At 48.4% G+C, this 16,208-nt stretch overlaps 1 protein-coding gene across 2 annotated transcripts in view; it reads right to left on the reverse strand.

Annotated features, from left to right (window-relative positions):
- The window catches only part of Ksr1 (kinase suppressor of ras 1), a 130,963-nt gene extending 117,733 nt beyond the window's left edge, over positions 1 to 13,230 (reverse strand). Inside the window, exon 1 of one of the 2 annotated variants that reach the window (XM_027426547.2) lies at positions 12,767 to 13,230. In XM_027426547.2, the coding sequence (XP_027282348.1) occupies positions 12,767 to 12,997 (231 nt within the window). In that variant the 5' untranslated portion in view covers positions 12,998 to 13,230. The remainder of the gene's footprint in view (positions 1 to 12,766) is intronic. The other variant, XM_027426548.2, reaches the window with a different exon arrangement.
- Between the last annotated feature and the right edge of the window lie 2,978 nt (positions 13,231 to 16,208).

Below are 16,208 nucleotides of genomic sequence, written 5' to 3' on the forward strand. Positions count from 1 at the left end.
AAGGAAAAGTAAGAAAATATGCCTGAGCCATGGAGAAGAGTAGACCGGCCATCCAGGTATATCACAGGTCACACTCAGTATGGTAACAGACTCCCAGACAGGTCATGGGGAGAGGGAGAGCCAGCCTTGAGAATAAAGAAGTCCTCCATCAGTTAGAGAACCAAGCCAGACCCTGCAGTACTGACAGAGCAGAGTGGGACAGGCTTGGGGACCGTGGGATGGAGAGCCCTCCTACCCTAGGGACACACCCATAGATCCATTTGGAGGCAGGGAGCTGAGCAACAAACCTCCCTAGGTCTCTCTTTCCCAGAGAACCACTGCCTAGGGCTAACTTCACAAGTGCCCTTCCTCAGACAGAGAGCAAGGTTGATGACCGAGATTGGGCAAAGCTGCTTCCTGTAGAAGCTTCCTCTGGTGGGAAATCACTATGGAAGTGTATATACTGGGGGGAGGGGGGCTCAAGGCACCCTTCTCTCTACCTTTGCATGTTTGAATATTTCCATAATGAAGTTTAAAAACGTGGCTAAACATGGTGGTTGGCACCTGTAATCCCAGAACTCAGGGGGCTGAGATAGAGGACTATCGAGTTCAGAGGCCAGCCTGAGCTGCAGAGCAGAGATCTCGTGTCAAACAACCACACAAGGGGTGGAGAGAGTTCAGTGGTTTAGGGGCATCTTCAGAAATTCTTCCAAAGGACACAAGCTCAGCTCCCAGCTCCTATGTCAAGTGACTCACAACTGCTGTAACTGCAGCTCCAGAGGGACCTATTGTCTCTGGCCGCCACAGACAGTTGCATTCACTTGCACATACCACACATAATTAAAAACAAAATTAAAATCAGACACAGACACAAAGGCTGGGATGACAAGATAGCTCAGCAGGTAAAACATTTGCTGTACAAGCTTGAGGACCTGAGTTCAATCCCTGGAAACCATGTAAAGGAGAAAACTGACTCACTACTGACTCACTCTCACTTGCTCCTGCATGCATGCAGGCACGGGTGAACACACACACACACACACACACACACACACACACACACTATAATAAACGCTTCTTTAAAAAAAAAATGAAAGTGCATTGCACAGGCCCATAATCCCAGCACTTGGGAGGTGGAGGAAGGAAAATCAAAAGTTCAAGGTCATCCTCAGCTACAAAGTGTGTCTGAAGCTAACCTAAGCTGACACTCTGTCTCAAAAGAGAGAGAGAGAGAGGGAGGGCGGGAGGGAGGGAGGAAGGAGCCAGGCAGATCTGAGTTGAGTTCAGGGCTAGTCTGGTCTACAGAGCAAGTTCCAGGACAGGACAGCCAGGACTACACATCGAAACCCTGTCTTGAAAAACCAAAAAAGAAAAAAGAAGGACCATCCAGGTTCAAGCGACAGCTCCTAACTTCCTTGGCTCCAGTCAGCTGAAGCTCCTGGCACCTCAGCTCCCTCTCTGCAAGAGGATGCTGGAGGACCCGCCACGTGCACTGGTGTGAGGAGTACATGCCAGAAAGCACTCGAGCAAGGAGGCCAGGGTGGTGAGCAGGCAGTAAAATGTCAGCTACGATGACACATCCATGTTGTAGCAGGTACTGAGGGGCAGTTTAGAAACCTCATGTCCATTTAACTTGACGATCTGGGGAAGATGACGCCGGGTGCCTCCTGTACTGTAATTCTGAAACCTCTGACAAAGGCTGGAGAGCCCCAACAGCCGCCCCAGCCAGCTTCTTTGGGCCTAGAGGACAGAAAGAGCTCCGCCTCTCTCACAAAAAAAGCCACCACCAGCAACAGGAAGCTGCTTCCTTTCCTCCCCTTCCGTGCCAGCATTTCCTTTTTTGTTTTAAAAAGCATTCCTTGTCTACAGCCCAACCCTTCCCCTCCCCTCCTGCCCCGGGCTCAAATGCACCCACAACCATTAGCACACCTCCCACTTTGTTTTCTGTCCAACCAGGAATGGGGAGGGGGAGGGGGGCAGGATGCCCAGGCAGATAGACCTCTCTGGGCACCAATGGTAGAAGAATTAAGAGCCCAAGAGACCCCTGCCACCAAATCTAAAGCGCCTCCCTTAACAAAAGGCCACTTCTCCAGATGGCTGAGTCCACTCGGGCTTGGGCTCCCTGCCACCACCAAACCCAGCCTTGCACCTCAAATGGGACCTACAGTTTATAAAACACCTATAATAAAACCAACACTGGCTCAACCTGAGCCTACAGTTTCTATTCTCTTTCCTTGCCCAAGGCTAAGACGTTCCTCAACTAGGTTAGGTAGGGGAAATAAGAGCCCCCTGGAGGAGTCCTTTTTTGGAAGCCTTGCAGGACTTCTCAGGGCCTTTAAAACAAATCCTCTGCCTCTGAATCTGGCGTGGAGGGGAACACACTAACAAAATCATTCTCTACTTAAAGCCCTCTTTCAACGGTGCACCTTGCAGTATGGGAAAGGCTTAAGCCTTTGGGGACCCCAGACTTAGTGGCACAGTAGTCCAAGACCCTATCCACTGAGACAGAGAACACTCAGATCACTTTTTTTTTTAAAGAATTTATTTATTTATTTATTATGTATACAACATTCTGCTTCCATGTATATATCTGCACCCCAGAAGAGGGCACCAGATCTCATAAGGGATGGCTGTGAGCCACCATGTGGTTGCTGGGAATTGAACTCAGGTCCTCTGGAAGAGCAGTCAGTGCTCCTAACCCCTGAGCCATCTCTCCAGCCCAGGATCACTTTTTTTTAAAATGGCCTGTGTTTAAGAGCACTGGCTGCTCTTCTGACGGCCCCTGGTTCAGTTCCTAGCACCTACATTCCAGCTCACAACCACCTGTGAGTCCAGTTCCAAAGAATCCTATATTGTCTTCTGGTCTCTGCACACACAGGCACGCACACAGCACACACACACACACACACACACAGGCACGCACACACACACACACACACACACACACACACACACACACACACACACGCAAGCAAAACATTCACACACTGTGGTGGTTTGAATAAGAATGCCCCCCAGAGGCTTACATTATTTGAATGTTTAGTCACTACAAGGGAGTGTCACTATTTGAGAAGGATTAGGAGGTGAGGCCTTGTTGGAGGAAGAGGTTTCAAAAGCCCACACCAGGTCCAGGTACACACACAGACACAAACACAGATACAGACACACACACACACACACACACACACACACACACACACACACACACACCACTCCTCTCTCTCCTCTGGATCAGAATGTAGCCCTCAGCTACTTTTCTAGCACAGTGCCTGCCACGCTTCCCTTCATGGTGATAATGGACTAATCCCCTAAAACTGTAAGCAAGTCCCCAGTTAAATGCTTTCTCTTCTAAGAGCATTGGTCATAGTGTCTCTTCACAGCAACAGAACAGTGACTAAGACATACACATAAAATAATAAACCTTAAAAAAATAAAATGATCTCTAACTTTGTTTTCTTTTTAACAAAATTCTGTGTGTACTGGACACGGTGGTATAGGCCTGAGATTCCAGCACAGAGGAGGTCAAGGTTCCAGAAGGATCATTGCAACCTAGTGAACCGCCTGGTCTTAGTAGCAAGTTCCAGCCAACGAGGGCTAAATGGGGAGGCTATTTAGATAGAGACTGTCTTTTTAAAATGGGAGGGGGGGTAATCTAAAGCTCAAATTAATCAGCCAAGTTGGTTTCAAAGCCTTCAGATATTGTAAAAGACCTCTCCACCCACCCCACAGGCAGCTCACCTCACATCTGCACACAGCAAAACCCTCCTGATCAACACCCTGCCAGTACAAGCCTGCAGTTGGTGCTGTGTGGAAGTTTATTTTTCCTAGTCAGAGCGGTTGGTTCTTGTACTGCATATTTTATTCCCCATTTTTCCCTTAAAATTGTGAATTCAAGTATTAGGGAATTCTCATTATTCCCAGGGCAGAAAAATAAGGCGGGGGGGAACAGCATACAAGTAGAATGGCTTCAGTGTGGCAGTCTGCCCAGTTAAAACGCTGGGCTGCCCACCAACACCGACCAGAACAGAGAAAATGCAGACGTGTTCAAATGCATAGCTTTGTCAGGTGGCCGTGGTCTAGATTGTGACTTCTTTTCAGTCGGTAAGAATCCATGACATAGTTTTTTTCATCTCAGCAGCTGGCCCCAGAGTAAAGCTCTGCATTTCCACCTGGCTTTTAGAATAGGAAAAGAAGCCAAAGAGCATGTCAGAAACAGCTGTCCACACAGCACCAACTGCAGGCTTGGATTGGCAACATATTGATAGGGAGGGTTTTGCTTCCCACAGATGTGAGGTAAGCTGCCTATGGGGCTGTGGGGTCTTCAACCACATCTGGAAGCATCAAGGAAAAAAAAAACTATCTCTTTCTTTCCTTCTTCTTTTAAGCTCAAGGACAATTTTATGAGAATGTGAAAGGAAAAACAAGGCAGCAGGCAAGCTATAGGTCATGGGAGCAGCTGGGAGGAGGGAGATGGAGAAGACGGAGAGAGAACTATGCTTTCAAGAGAGTGGTCAGGTTCAGCAATGGAGGTTGGTGAGCTCAGAGGAACCGGAGGGGGTGGGTGCTCTGGGGAGCAAGTGAGAAGCCCAGAGTGTGCAGGAAGGCAAGCTTGGGCTCTTGGACAGTATCCAGAAAAAGATAAAGAAAAGGAAAAGTTATGCTTCTCCGAGTAACTGAAAAATGAGAAGGCCACATGACAGGGCCTCACCATCCAGCCCGAGTGAGGCTGGTCTGGAACTCACTCTACAGACTGGAGTTGGCCTTGAACTTGAGATGGCTCCCCCACCCCCCAACACACACACACACACACACACACACACACACACACACACACACATCCCTGAATGCTGACACTGAAAATAAAGAGTGTTGTCAGGCCTGTGTCATTACAATTATCTTGACAGCAAAACCAACAATGGATAGGGTAAAAATACAACATCTGCATGAAGGTTTCAAACCCTGGGATCCATGGGAGGGAAGCCTTCAGGAGAGCTGTCAGTGAATAAGCCTTGTAAGAACAGAGTCAGGGCCAAAGACAGTCCCTTCAGCCTGAGTGTGGGTGGTGCAAAAAGAAAAGATCATCCATTCATCCAGAGCCAGGCCCACATAGGATACTTCAGACAGCTCTCCAAAATCCCACCTAACCCTCAGGGTCCCTCAGACGGGATGGAGCAGAGAGGGCCCAGCCATGCTTCCTCTCATAGGACCTCCTTAGGATAAAGTATACCTCTTCCCTGTCAGCCAAGTCCGAGGCACTGTCTTGTCTCACTCAAGGGAGAGACTCTCAGGGCTCATCTGTTAACCACTGTTAAATTCTCCCTAACAGGTACTCTGCCTAGGCAAAGGTACAAGTCTGTTGACCTGAGCTCTATCCTGGACCAACACCTACAAGTTGTCGCCTGATCTTCACTTGTGCACTGTGGCACACACATCCACATACATAAAGAAATGTCATTTTAAAATCAATGTGTTAAAAAACATTTTTTTTTTTTTTTGCCGGGCGTTGGTGGTACACACCTTTAATCCCAGCACTCAGGAGGCAGAGGCAGGCGGATCTCTGTGAGTTCGAGGCTAGCCTGGTCTCCAGAGCGAGTGCCAGGATAGGCTCCAAAGCTACACAGAGAAACCCTGTCTTGAAAAACATATATATATATATATATATATATATATATATATATATAATGGATAGACATCAAATGGCTGGCGATATAGCTTAGGGTTACAAGAACTGGCTGCCCTCCCAGAGGACTTGGGTTTGCTCACCAGCGTCTATACGGTGTCTCTCACATCTATTAACTCCAGTTTGAGAGGATTTGACACTTTCTTCTGGCCTCGGAGAGCACAAGGCACATGTATGTTGTACAAACATGCAGGCAAAACACTCATATGCATAAAAATAATTTCTAATTTAAATGGATACATACTAAATGTATTGATACATTTTAATTCAACAAAATCTTACTTGCATAATGATATGTCAACATGCCAAAACAAAAGTAAGCATTGAGAATTGGGATATGCTGACAGTCGTGGCACACGCCTTTAATCCCGTGCTCCAGAAACAGGTGGATCTCTATGAGTTCGAAGCCAGACTGGTCTACAGAGTGAGTTCCAGGACAGCCAGAACTGTCACACAGAGAAACCCTTTTTGTCTCAAAAGGCCAAAATAAAAAGAAAGAAAGAAAAAAAGAAGGAAGGAAGGAAGGAAGAAAGGAAGGAGGGAAGGAAGGAAATTGGGATCCGGTTAGAGGAATGTATGGTATGGGTGACGATAAGGTCACTGATGGTGACACTGCAAATTCACATGCAAGCTCCACAAGCACATGCATGTATCTTTTCATGCCAATGCACAGTAGAAAGCTACTGTAGAAAGAGGAGGAGGAGGAGGAGGAGGAGGAGGAGGAGGAGGAGGAGGAGGAGTCGTTGTCGTCTCCGGAGTTTGGCTCTGATAGGTGGCATTAAAAGGTGGTTTTTCTATTATCTAGGATGTTTTGCAGAGGGAACATGTATTAATGTGTATCTTAAGCACTGCAATTAACAGTAGCAAGTTAGAGGTATATTCCTTGTGTCAAGAACTGCTCAGAAAGAATAAAGCAGGTAGCCATTTAAAAAAAAAAAAGAAATGAGTGGGGTGGGCATGGTGGTGACACCTTCAGTCCCAGCACTCAGGAGGCAGAGACAGCAGGATCTCCAGGTTCCAGGCCAGCCTGTCTACATTACTAGTTCTAGGACAACCAGAGCTGCCTAGAGAAACCCTGTCTCCCAAAATAAAAAAAAAGGGGGGGGGCTGGAGAGATGGCTCAGAGGTTAAGAGCACTGACTGGTCTTCTAGAGGTCCTGAGTTCAATTCCCAGCAACCACATGGTGGCTCACAACCATCTGTAATGAGATCTGTTGCCTTCTTCTGATGTGCAGATATACATGGAAGCAGAATGTTGTATACATAATAAATAAATAAGATCTTTTAAAAAACCAACAAACAAAAAACAAAAAGAAAAAAAAACTGAGTAAGTTGATCTCTAAGCAGCTTCTCCTTTCTCAGAATGAAACTGGCAGGGCTGGGTGCCTCATCCCCTGTTTTGGGGATGTGCTGAGCTGAATGGGAGGGAAGCCACCCAACATTCAAACTCCAGGCTACACAGGGCAGTCGCTCAGCAATGCACTGGAACAGAGCCAGTCCTGGGCCAGTCCTTCATGACTGACCAGAACCCCTCTCCCAACCCTCCCAACAGCAGCTTTTCTACAAGCAACTGCAAAAGTTGCAACATGAGTTCTCAAGACTGGGATGTGGTGTACATGCCTGACATTTCTGCCCTGGGGATGCTAAGACAGACAGATCACTGCAAGTTCAATGCCAGTCAACTGAGATTCAACTATATCCACCGACTCAGGCTCTCTGGCTCTCCTAGCTCCAGCTGCCTCATCTTCAAACTGGGAAGGAAATTTCTCAGGTAAATGATCATTGTAAGAAAGCATATGTTAAGGGCCCACTAGAGGACTTCACAGAGTATGTTCAAGGATGTTCCTCATGTATGTGGACCCTCTCTTTGTGGAGGTCACTCGCATGAACGCTGGTACAGCCACAGCCAGGAGGTGTTCCATCCTGGCTCCAGGTCCTGGTCCATGCACCCCAGCCTCCAGGTCCTGGTCCATACATCCCAGCTCTCCTTGGCCCACAGCCTTCACAAACAGCATATCCTCCTTAGGCCTCCTCTGAAGGACATTTGGGAAGTGGATCCATCCAAAGTAAAAGTCACCAAGTGAAAGCAAACACCCTCTGAACTAAATGTAAAAATGGGACTAGACAGTCTGCCCTGGGAGGACATAAAAAAAAAAAAAAAAAAAAAAAAAAACCAGCTTAGGGGGTTGGCAAGATGACTCAGGGGAGTAAAAGGGCTTTCAGCCAAGCCTGATAACCTGAGTTCGATTCTCTGAACCCACATGGTAGCAGGAGAGAAATGACCAGACAGACTTGTGCTCTGACCTCCCCAAGCATGCTGTAAATAAACAAATGTAATGAAGAGCTTTTAAAGTTCAGCTTAAGGACTCAAGGTTTTGTTACCCACACATTTGCAGACACTGTCAGTGTCACCTCAGGCCAGCACCTTTGTGCATGGTCCCTCTCTGGACTACAGCCAGCAAGCAAGCAGGGAAGCATCTGGTATGGAATGCTGCTTCCCAGGATTATGAGCCAAACCAGGTGTCTGAGAGAAGAAACAGCCCTGCAGCTAGGAGGTGTTCCGTCTCTATCCCAGGCAGCAACCCCGGCCTCCAGGTCCTGGGTGCAGATGCAATAAGGTCTCCCTCCAGCACTCCAGCCCTGCTTGGCTCACGGCCTTCACAAACAGAACCTCCTCCTCAGGTCTCTTCTGAGGGACAGTTGAGAAGTGGGTCTGCCCAGGTTAAAAGTCACCAAGGTGAAAGTGGACACCAAAAGAGACAGGCCCTCAGCTCCATGTCCGTTTGGTGATAACTGGAGTTTCTCAGGCAAAAAGGTTAAAATGGAAGCAGAAATGTCACTCTCCAGACACTAGCTGGGTTAGAAAAAGGAACCAGGTTCTAGTCACATCTTTCTTGGGACATCTGACTTGAGAACAGCCACCAAGACTCTGGCAATGTTTCCTACAGAACCAGTAAGTCAGACTGACTGCTTCTACGATATTCCTAACTCAGGGCCCACTTGAAAAAGCTCTCGGCCAGTCATGGTAGTGGAGTCCCTGCTGTTCACCTGTCTGGTTACCTCTTTAGATGAAACATGCCCCTCACATCCAAAGACCCCACCTACCAGAGTCCAGCTAGGATTGCCATAAGCAGTGATGGAGGGCCTGGTCAGTGAACACATCCCTCCACTCCTGGTAGTTTCACTGGGTACTTCAGGTGCCATGAGGAAACCAGGTCCTAACACCGAAGAATCTGAACTCTGCCTAGCACAGACACAGCAAAGCCTCCTGGGTAACTCTGCTTCAGGGCAACTAACTGCTCAGGGAAGTGGCCAAAAGCAGAGACTTTACCCATAACTTTTTCTGATAGCCCTTCCCCAGAAAGGACTCATGAGCAAAGCCCTTTAGGGACCCTATGACCAGGATAAGATACTGAGTCAAGGCAGAGACAGCTTCTGGGAGGCGCTACAGAGCGCCGACAGAGTGAGCATGCATCTGCATTGTACACCACTGTCTCCCCAGTGCAGAGACGGAGCCCACAGGGACCCACAGATGGCACCAGCAGGTCCAGCTGTGCAGCAGGCCAGGTGTCCCTCCATGCGCACAGCTCCCACACCCCTGGCTTCATGTAGTAATCAGGCCTCTAGAGGGGCTTCCAGAAACAGGGCACCAGATGACAGGGCACCTGATGACACAGCCCTGCAACCTCATTCCAGAAACACTGAGTTCTGGTTGTGTCTCCTGCCCTTTCCATTTAGACAGGGGAAATGTGTGTGATGAGCTCCAGGAGATCCTAGAGGTGAAGAGGAGGTCAGCACACAGCTGGGCAGGTAGGAAGCAAACATTAAATCTTGACTTCTTTCTCCTCCTTTTAAATGCAGTATTGGAGATTTAAACACAGGGCCTTATATATACAAGGCAAACGTTCTACCATGGAGCTACACTACACTCCCCACCCCTTTTAATTCCCTTTTCAACCCAAGTCATACTGCTCCACAGAGCAAAGCCATCAGCAGATAGCATGTCATCATGATCTGGGATCTTCACAAGCCATCTGCCCCTGGTCAGGGGCCCACGGGGGACATCCCACAAGCTGCCTCTCTCAACAGGAGTTTAGCTAAGGAGGGCCAAAGTGGGCTGGGCCTCTTGAGATTCTGCCAGAAGTCTGACATAGCTGTAAAGGACAAGCTCTCCAGTCAGACACCTGTGATCCTAGCACTCAGGAGACAGAGTCCAGACAATAGCCATGAGTTTTCAGCCTAATCTATATCCTGAGTTCAGCCAGGGCTATATAAGACCTATCTCAAGGTTACACACAAACACACACACACACACACACACACACACACACACACACACTCAGAAATCTGAAGCTAGACAGGTGGCTCAGCAAGAAGTTAAAAAGAATTTAGTGCTCTTGCATAGGATTCAAGTTCATTTCTCAGCACCCACATGGCAGCTAACCTGCAACTCCAGTTCCAGGGCATCTGATGCCCTCTTCTGGCCTCCTCGGGCTCCTGCACACATGTGGTACACATAAAGTCACACACAAACACATTTTTAAAAAATCAGAAATTCAAGAGGGCAGTGAAACTGTCCCAAGTTATTTGCCTTTCTACATGCTACAAGGCTGCTCTGAGCCAGCCTTCTGGGATTGCTTCCTGCCCTGTGCCATCACCTGTGGAAAATGAATTCTGTGTGCTGCTTCTTCTAAAGGTACCCTGTGCATGAATGTCAGCAGACCCCAACCAGGGAAAGTTTATAGGCAGGTTTTTGATAGCAGGGCAGACACAGACTCCATCTAACACAGGCGAAAGGACTCCATCCCCACTCTACAGATGGGAAGTTTGAGAGAAGTTATCAGGCTTGCCCAAGGTCATCTAGACAGAAACAGGACCAATTATAAAGCTGTGTGGGCCTTCTGTTCCCTAGCACTCCTGCGGTCAAGATGCTCACAATAATAAAGGCATCTCCTACACAATCTGTCCAGTACATCTGGTTTTTAGTATTGTTCTTAAACAGGGACATCAACATAGAATAGCATACACAAATGTTTAACTCAATCCAACTGTATACACACACACACACACACACACACACACACACACACACACACACACTCTAAACCACAGAATGCAAAGCTTTTCAGAAACAGCCTGAAGGGAACCACTCCAACCTCATCCAAGCAGATGGGGAAGCTGAGGCCCCAGGGATGATGTGATTCACCCAAACTAGCTGGTAGCAGTCCTGGGGAACCAGCTCCAAGGTCAAAATCCCCATGAAATGCCACCTAAAGTCCTGTCTTTTCAGGGACCAGAAGGGTCCTTCAAATACACTGCAAAGAACAGGGCACTTGTCCTGCTCATTCTGCAAATGACCCTTGGGCCTTTGAATGCCACCAGGGTTGACCTCACAATGCACACAGTGGGGAGGCTGCTGCCTAACCAGCTCAGGGGCCTGAACAGCTGGAAACTCTGAGGTATCCTAATGCCACAACTTTGTCAAAATGTGCAACATTAGAAGACAAAGAGAATTTGCAGAGAATACAAAGTAAGCCATTCTACATACACCCTGGGATCCAGGAGCACCTCAAAAAGACTTGAGGAGGACCACAGAGGCTAACACAGAGAACATTCTCTCCACCCAGCAACACAGCAGTTCAAAAGACATACACTGCTGGACAACGACCCCGGAACTAAGACACACAGGCCTCCTATTGTATCAGCTTAAAAACTGAACTATGTGGGGCATACACACTCAGCTGTGTTCAAGAAATCCACATGCAGAAAAGCCTGGTGCAGAGCTTTGTTGGTTTGTTTTATAAGCAAAGCCCTGGTCAGTCCTGCTATAGCAACTATAACAAAAAACAATAATAATAGCCAGCACTGGTTGGAGTCTCCCAACGTCCCTGGCTTTGTGGCTTTTCTGAAAATACAGCTAAGGGAGTCACCCTGAGCATTTTGGATCAAACAAGGACTCAGGCTTGTGGTGTGAGAGAAGGGTGGACTGGTCTTGTAATAATTACAGCAATTACTGGCTGGCTCTATGACATCTGGCAGATGCATTTAGCAATGGTGTGTGTGTGTGTGTGTGTGTGTGTGTGTGTAAAATCACATATCTAATAAAAACAGACATCCTCAGACCTACAGAAGCACAGATGTGGTAATGCCAGGTAAGAAAACGTCCTTCTTCAGGGCAGACCTATTAACTGGCCCTTCACTTTCAAAGGTCTCCCAGTCCCTGGAAGCAAGCTGGGAAGGCACTAGTTTTTCCTCCAATGTGTAAGGGTGGGGGAGCTCTCCCTTCTGAAATCCCAACCACCTTGCTGGCTGGTTCTTCCAAATCCTCTTAATGCTCCACTTCCCAGCTATAATTTGACAGAAGACAGCTCACACATCTTATTTTTCACTGCACTCCAGGTCATCACTATCAGCAACCCCCTCAAGTAGTGTGTTCTTACCAAAGGTTCCCTTCACCACTATAATCTTTCCTAGGCCAAAGCCCGATGTTTCAGGCAGAGCGGGGAAATCAATGGGTAATTTCATTTTAAGCAGTGAACCGTTGTGACATCGCGAAAGAAAAGCACTCCAACGCCTGAACAGCAAAAATGCTGTTTCAGCAAACAGTTTTTGAAAAGCGGCAGACAAGACCTGATGGAAAGGAAAGGAAAGGGCAACGGGACAAGGAGAGTGGGTAGTGAGGGAAAGTCAGTGCCACCGGCCGATGCTCACACTTCAGGGGACGTCCCTCCATCACCCCAGCCCACGCTACCGGGCTTAAGCACACCGAGAAAAGTCCAGCGCGTGATTCAGTGGGACAATGACTACTATGGGCACTGGAAATGGGGTGAGGGTGGAGAGGGGTTTGCAATGGGATGCCCGTGAACATCCTTGCCCACACGCGGGTCCTCGAGCCTGGACACAACCCCCCCCCCAACACCCCTTCCCCCAAATCCTTCCAAAGCGAGAGCTGGTCGTATGTCCTCATGGCACAGCATCAGCGAGCTCAGCAAGGGAGGAAGACTCTAGCCAGCAGACCCGGCTGCAGGATGCAACTCGGGAAGGAAAGCAGCGGGGCGGCTCCCGGGGCACAGCGGGATCGGGACCACGGGCGCCGCGGCCCCTTACCTCCAGGGTCCGGATCTCCTGCTGCGTGAGGTCGTTGGACACAGAGCACTTGGTGCGCAGCCCGCGCAGACTGCCGATGGAGATATCGATGAGCTTCTGCAGCTGGCCGCACTGCTGCAGCGCCCGGCTGGCCGCGGCCCCTGCGCCCCCGTCCGCGGCCGCCGCGGCGCCCCCGCCGCCGCCCTCCTTCTTCTCGCCCATAGTCGCCGCGCGCAACGCCGCTCTATCCATGCCTCGGCATCGGGGCCGCTGGGGGCCGAGGCGAGGAGCCCGGGGGCACGGGCGCCTCGGCGGAGAAGTCTCAAGCCGGGAGGGCTGCACTAGGAGCGCCCCTCGGCGCTGCCAAAGCCAGAAGTCTTGAAAGCCAGGCGCCCAGTCCGCTCCTCCCGCCGACCAGACGCGGCGGCAAAGTGAAAGCCTCCGCGACCCGACGGCTGCGGTTGCTGGAGCCTTTAAGCGGCCGCGGGGGCCGGATCGAGACCGCGGGGCATGCTGGGACTTGTAGTCCGCGCCGCACCATCTGCCTCCAGGCCCGCGCCCTCGGGGCCCCGCCCGCACTCTGGCCCCGCCTGACGTTTAGGAGGGGCTGCTCTGCGCCTGCTCCAATTCCTGTGGCTCGTGGTCTTGGGAACCCGGTTCCTCATCCTCCTCAATTCCTTTAACCCCCACCTCCCACTACTACCCACTTCTCACGCATGCAACCGCACACACGTTAGTAGCTTCCCACCACCGGTGAATAGGGTGGGGCAGGGTCTGATGGCTTACACCCAGATGAGCCCTGTAATGTGGGATATTGAGGGTCCCAAATTTTTGCGGGAGCTTAGGGACCTCCATATAGGGGAATATGCTAAGAATGTAGCTCAGCGGCAGAACATTTGCTTGGCAAAGATAAGGCCTTAGGTTTGATTCGAGGGAAAAGAAAAGGACACTACCACCACCCTACACACACACCCTCAACTAGTTCTCACAACACTTGACCCTGAGTTGTGTTTGGTTCCCATAGACTTTGACCCTGAATGGTCTATACCAAAGTAATGGACAGGCAAAGAGAAAGGACTTTCTTCTGTATTCTATTTACTCAACAAATAAGTTTAACATCTAATACCCTGCAGATGACATGTGAGCAGCACATCAATTTGTTAGACATTCCTAAGAGTTTCCAAGCAGATAGAACCTGAGTTCAAATTTGGTTCCCACTACTCCACTGCCTGTTACATGAACTCGGACAAATGGCTTTTCATTTCACATTAGATGAGGTAGTAGCCACCTAACCCAGGTTTCTAAAACAAGGAGGTTATGTTTGCACAGCACTCAGATTAATTACTGGCACGTGTGGCCATGTATAAACGTTAGCTCTTTTATAAACTCAGACTTCCTGAATTAGACCCTGAGCAAGCCTTCAGTGGCCACAGCAGCAGTATTTCCCAGGACTTAAAGATCCAGCATTTAAGCCTCATCACACCTGTTCACTCTCCTATTAGTCCGTCTCATCTACCAATGTAAAAAAGGAAAAACGAAGCAAAGTGTGGTGGCACACATGTTTAATCCCTGAGCTCCAGAGGCAGAGTCAGGAGCCTCTCAGTGAGTTCAAGACCAACCTAGTTTTTACATAGTGAATTCAAGACCAGCTTGGGTTATATATCTAGTCAGGTCTTACCTCAAGAGGGGAGTGGGGCAAAGAGATAGCTCACCAGTTAAGAGTACTTGCTCCTGCAGAGGTCCAGAGTTCTGTTTTCAGAACCTACATGATGGCTTACAACCATCTGTAATTCAAGTTCTAGGGGTTCTGAAGCCTTTTAACTTATGCAGTCACATACATGCAGGCAAAAACACTCATATATATAATATAAAATTAAGCAGCTATGAGGTGGTGGTGCATGCCTTTAATCCCTGCACTCAGGAGGCAGAGGCAGGCAGATCTCTGAGTTCGAAGCCAACCTGGTCTACAGAGAGAGCTCCAGGACAGCCTCCAAAGCTACACAGAGAAACCCTGCCTGGAAAAATCAAAAGAAGAAGAAGGAGAAAGAGAAGGAGAAGGAAAGAAAGGAAAAAGTAAATAAATACAATAAAAATAAAGTAAAATTAACCTAACACATCAAAACTATCACTGACAGCCAGGACTGTTTCACAGAGGAAATCTTGTTTCAGAAAAACAAAAACAAAAAACAGTCACAGTTTCAGCGACGTGTGGTAGCTCATGCCTGTAATCCCAGCACTCTAGAGGCTGAGGCAGGAGGACTCCTCACTTGAGACCAGCCTAAACTATATAGTGAGACCCTGTCTCAAAGGACAATGATGATACAGCAGTCCTCACTCGGCATGAACAAGACCCCTGTGCTGTACTGACAAATCCCCCAGCCCTGACAACTACCTTAGCCCCACTTCAGACCCTGCATTAGAGAAATGACTACCCTGAAATAAAACTGCAATGGTGTTTTTCAAGCTTGAACAAGCATCACAGTCAACTGGAGGACTTGCTCATCCTCCAATGATAGCCCCAGAGCCTGTAGTTTCCTGATCTATAGATCCAAGCCTGGGCCTTGAGAATTTGCATTTCTAGCAAATTCTTGGGTGGTACTGATGCTGCTAGTGTGGATACCATGCTTTAAGAAGCCACAGTGCAGAAAGTGGATGGGCTGGACTTCTCAATCACTCTTCACCTTATTGTTTTGAGGCAGGATCTCTCACTGAACCCCAGGGGTAGCCAGTTCTGCTAGTCTAGCTTGCTAATGAGCCTCGGGAATTACAGGCATGCACTGCTATCCCACCTTTTACATGGAGGTTAGGACATCAAACTTAGGTCCTTAGGATTGCACTTTACCAAATGAGACATCTCCCCAGCTCTCAGGCCCACTTTTTTCCCCCATACCCTGACAAAGACCCCTGCTGTCCTACAGCCTGTGGCATTCATGACTACCCATGCCACTATGACGTCAGCAGCAGGGCTGGAGACTAGAAAAATGTCAGCCTCTTGGCTGCCATCCTTGAGCACCTGACCACATGTGCATGTGCATACACACACACACACACACACACACACACACACACACACACACACACACACACGAGTAAAAGTAAAAATAAATCTAAATTAAACACATACACACAATGTAATGTAGGATGCCACCAAGAAGCATGGTATAGTAGCCCAGACTTGTCAGCACAGTGCTAGAGAGGAAAGTGAATCCACTGAAGGTCAGCTTCAGAGTTCTGTGCCCAACCTCAACTACGTGAGACCCTGTCTCAAACAAAGAAGCTTGGTTCTGTAAGCACACAAAGTGAAAGTCATATATATGTTTATATAGTGTATATTTACATGTCTATAATATACATAATACAAGTATATATTTCAATATATATATATATATCTTGCTTCTGCTATATTTTTTATTTTATTTTGCAAAAAAGCTTAAAGAAAAAAAAAAGGAATCCCTCCATCTGC

The sequence above is a fragment of the Cricetulus griseus genome, chromosome 7, assembly GCF_003668045.3.
Source record: "Cricetulus griseus strain 17A/GY chromosome 7, alternate assembly CriGri-PICRH-1.0, whole genome shotgun sequence".
NCBI classification, from domain to species: domain Eukaryota; kingdom Metazoa; phylum Chordata; class Mammalia; order Rodentia; family Cricetidae; genus Cricetulus; species Cricetulus griseus.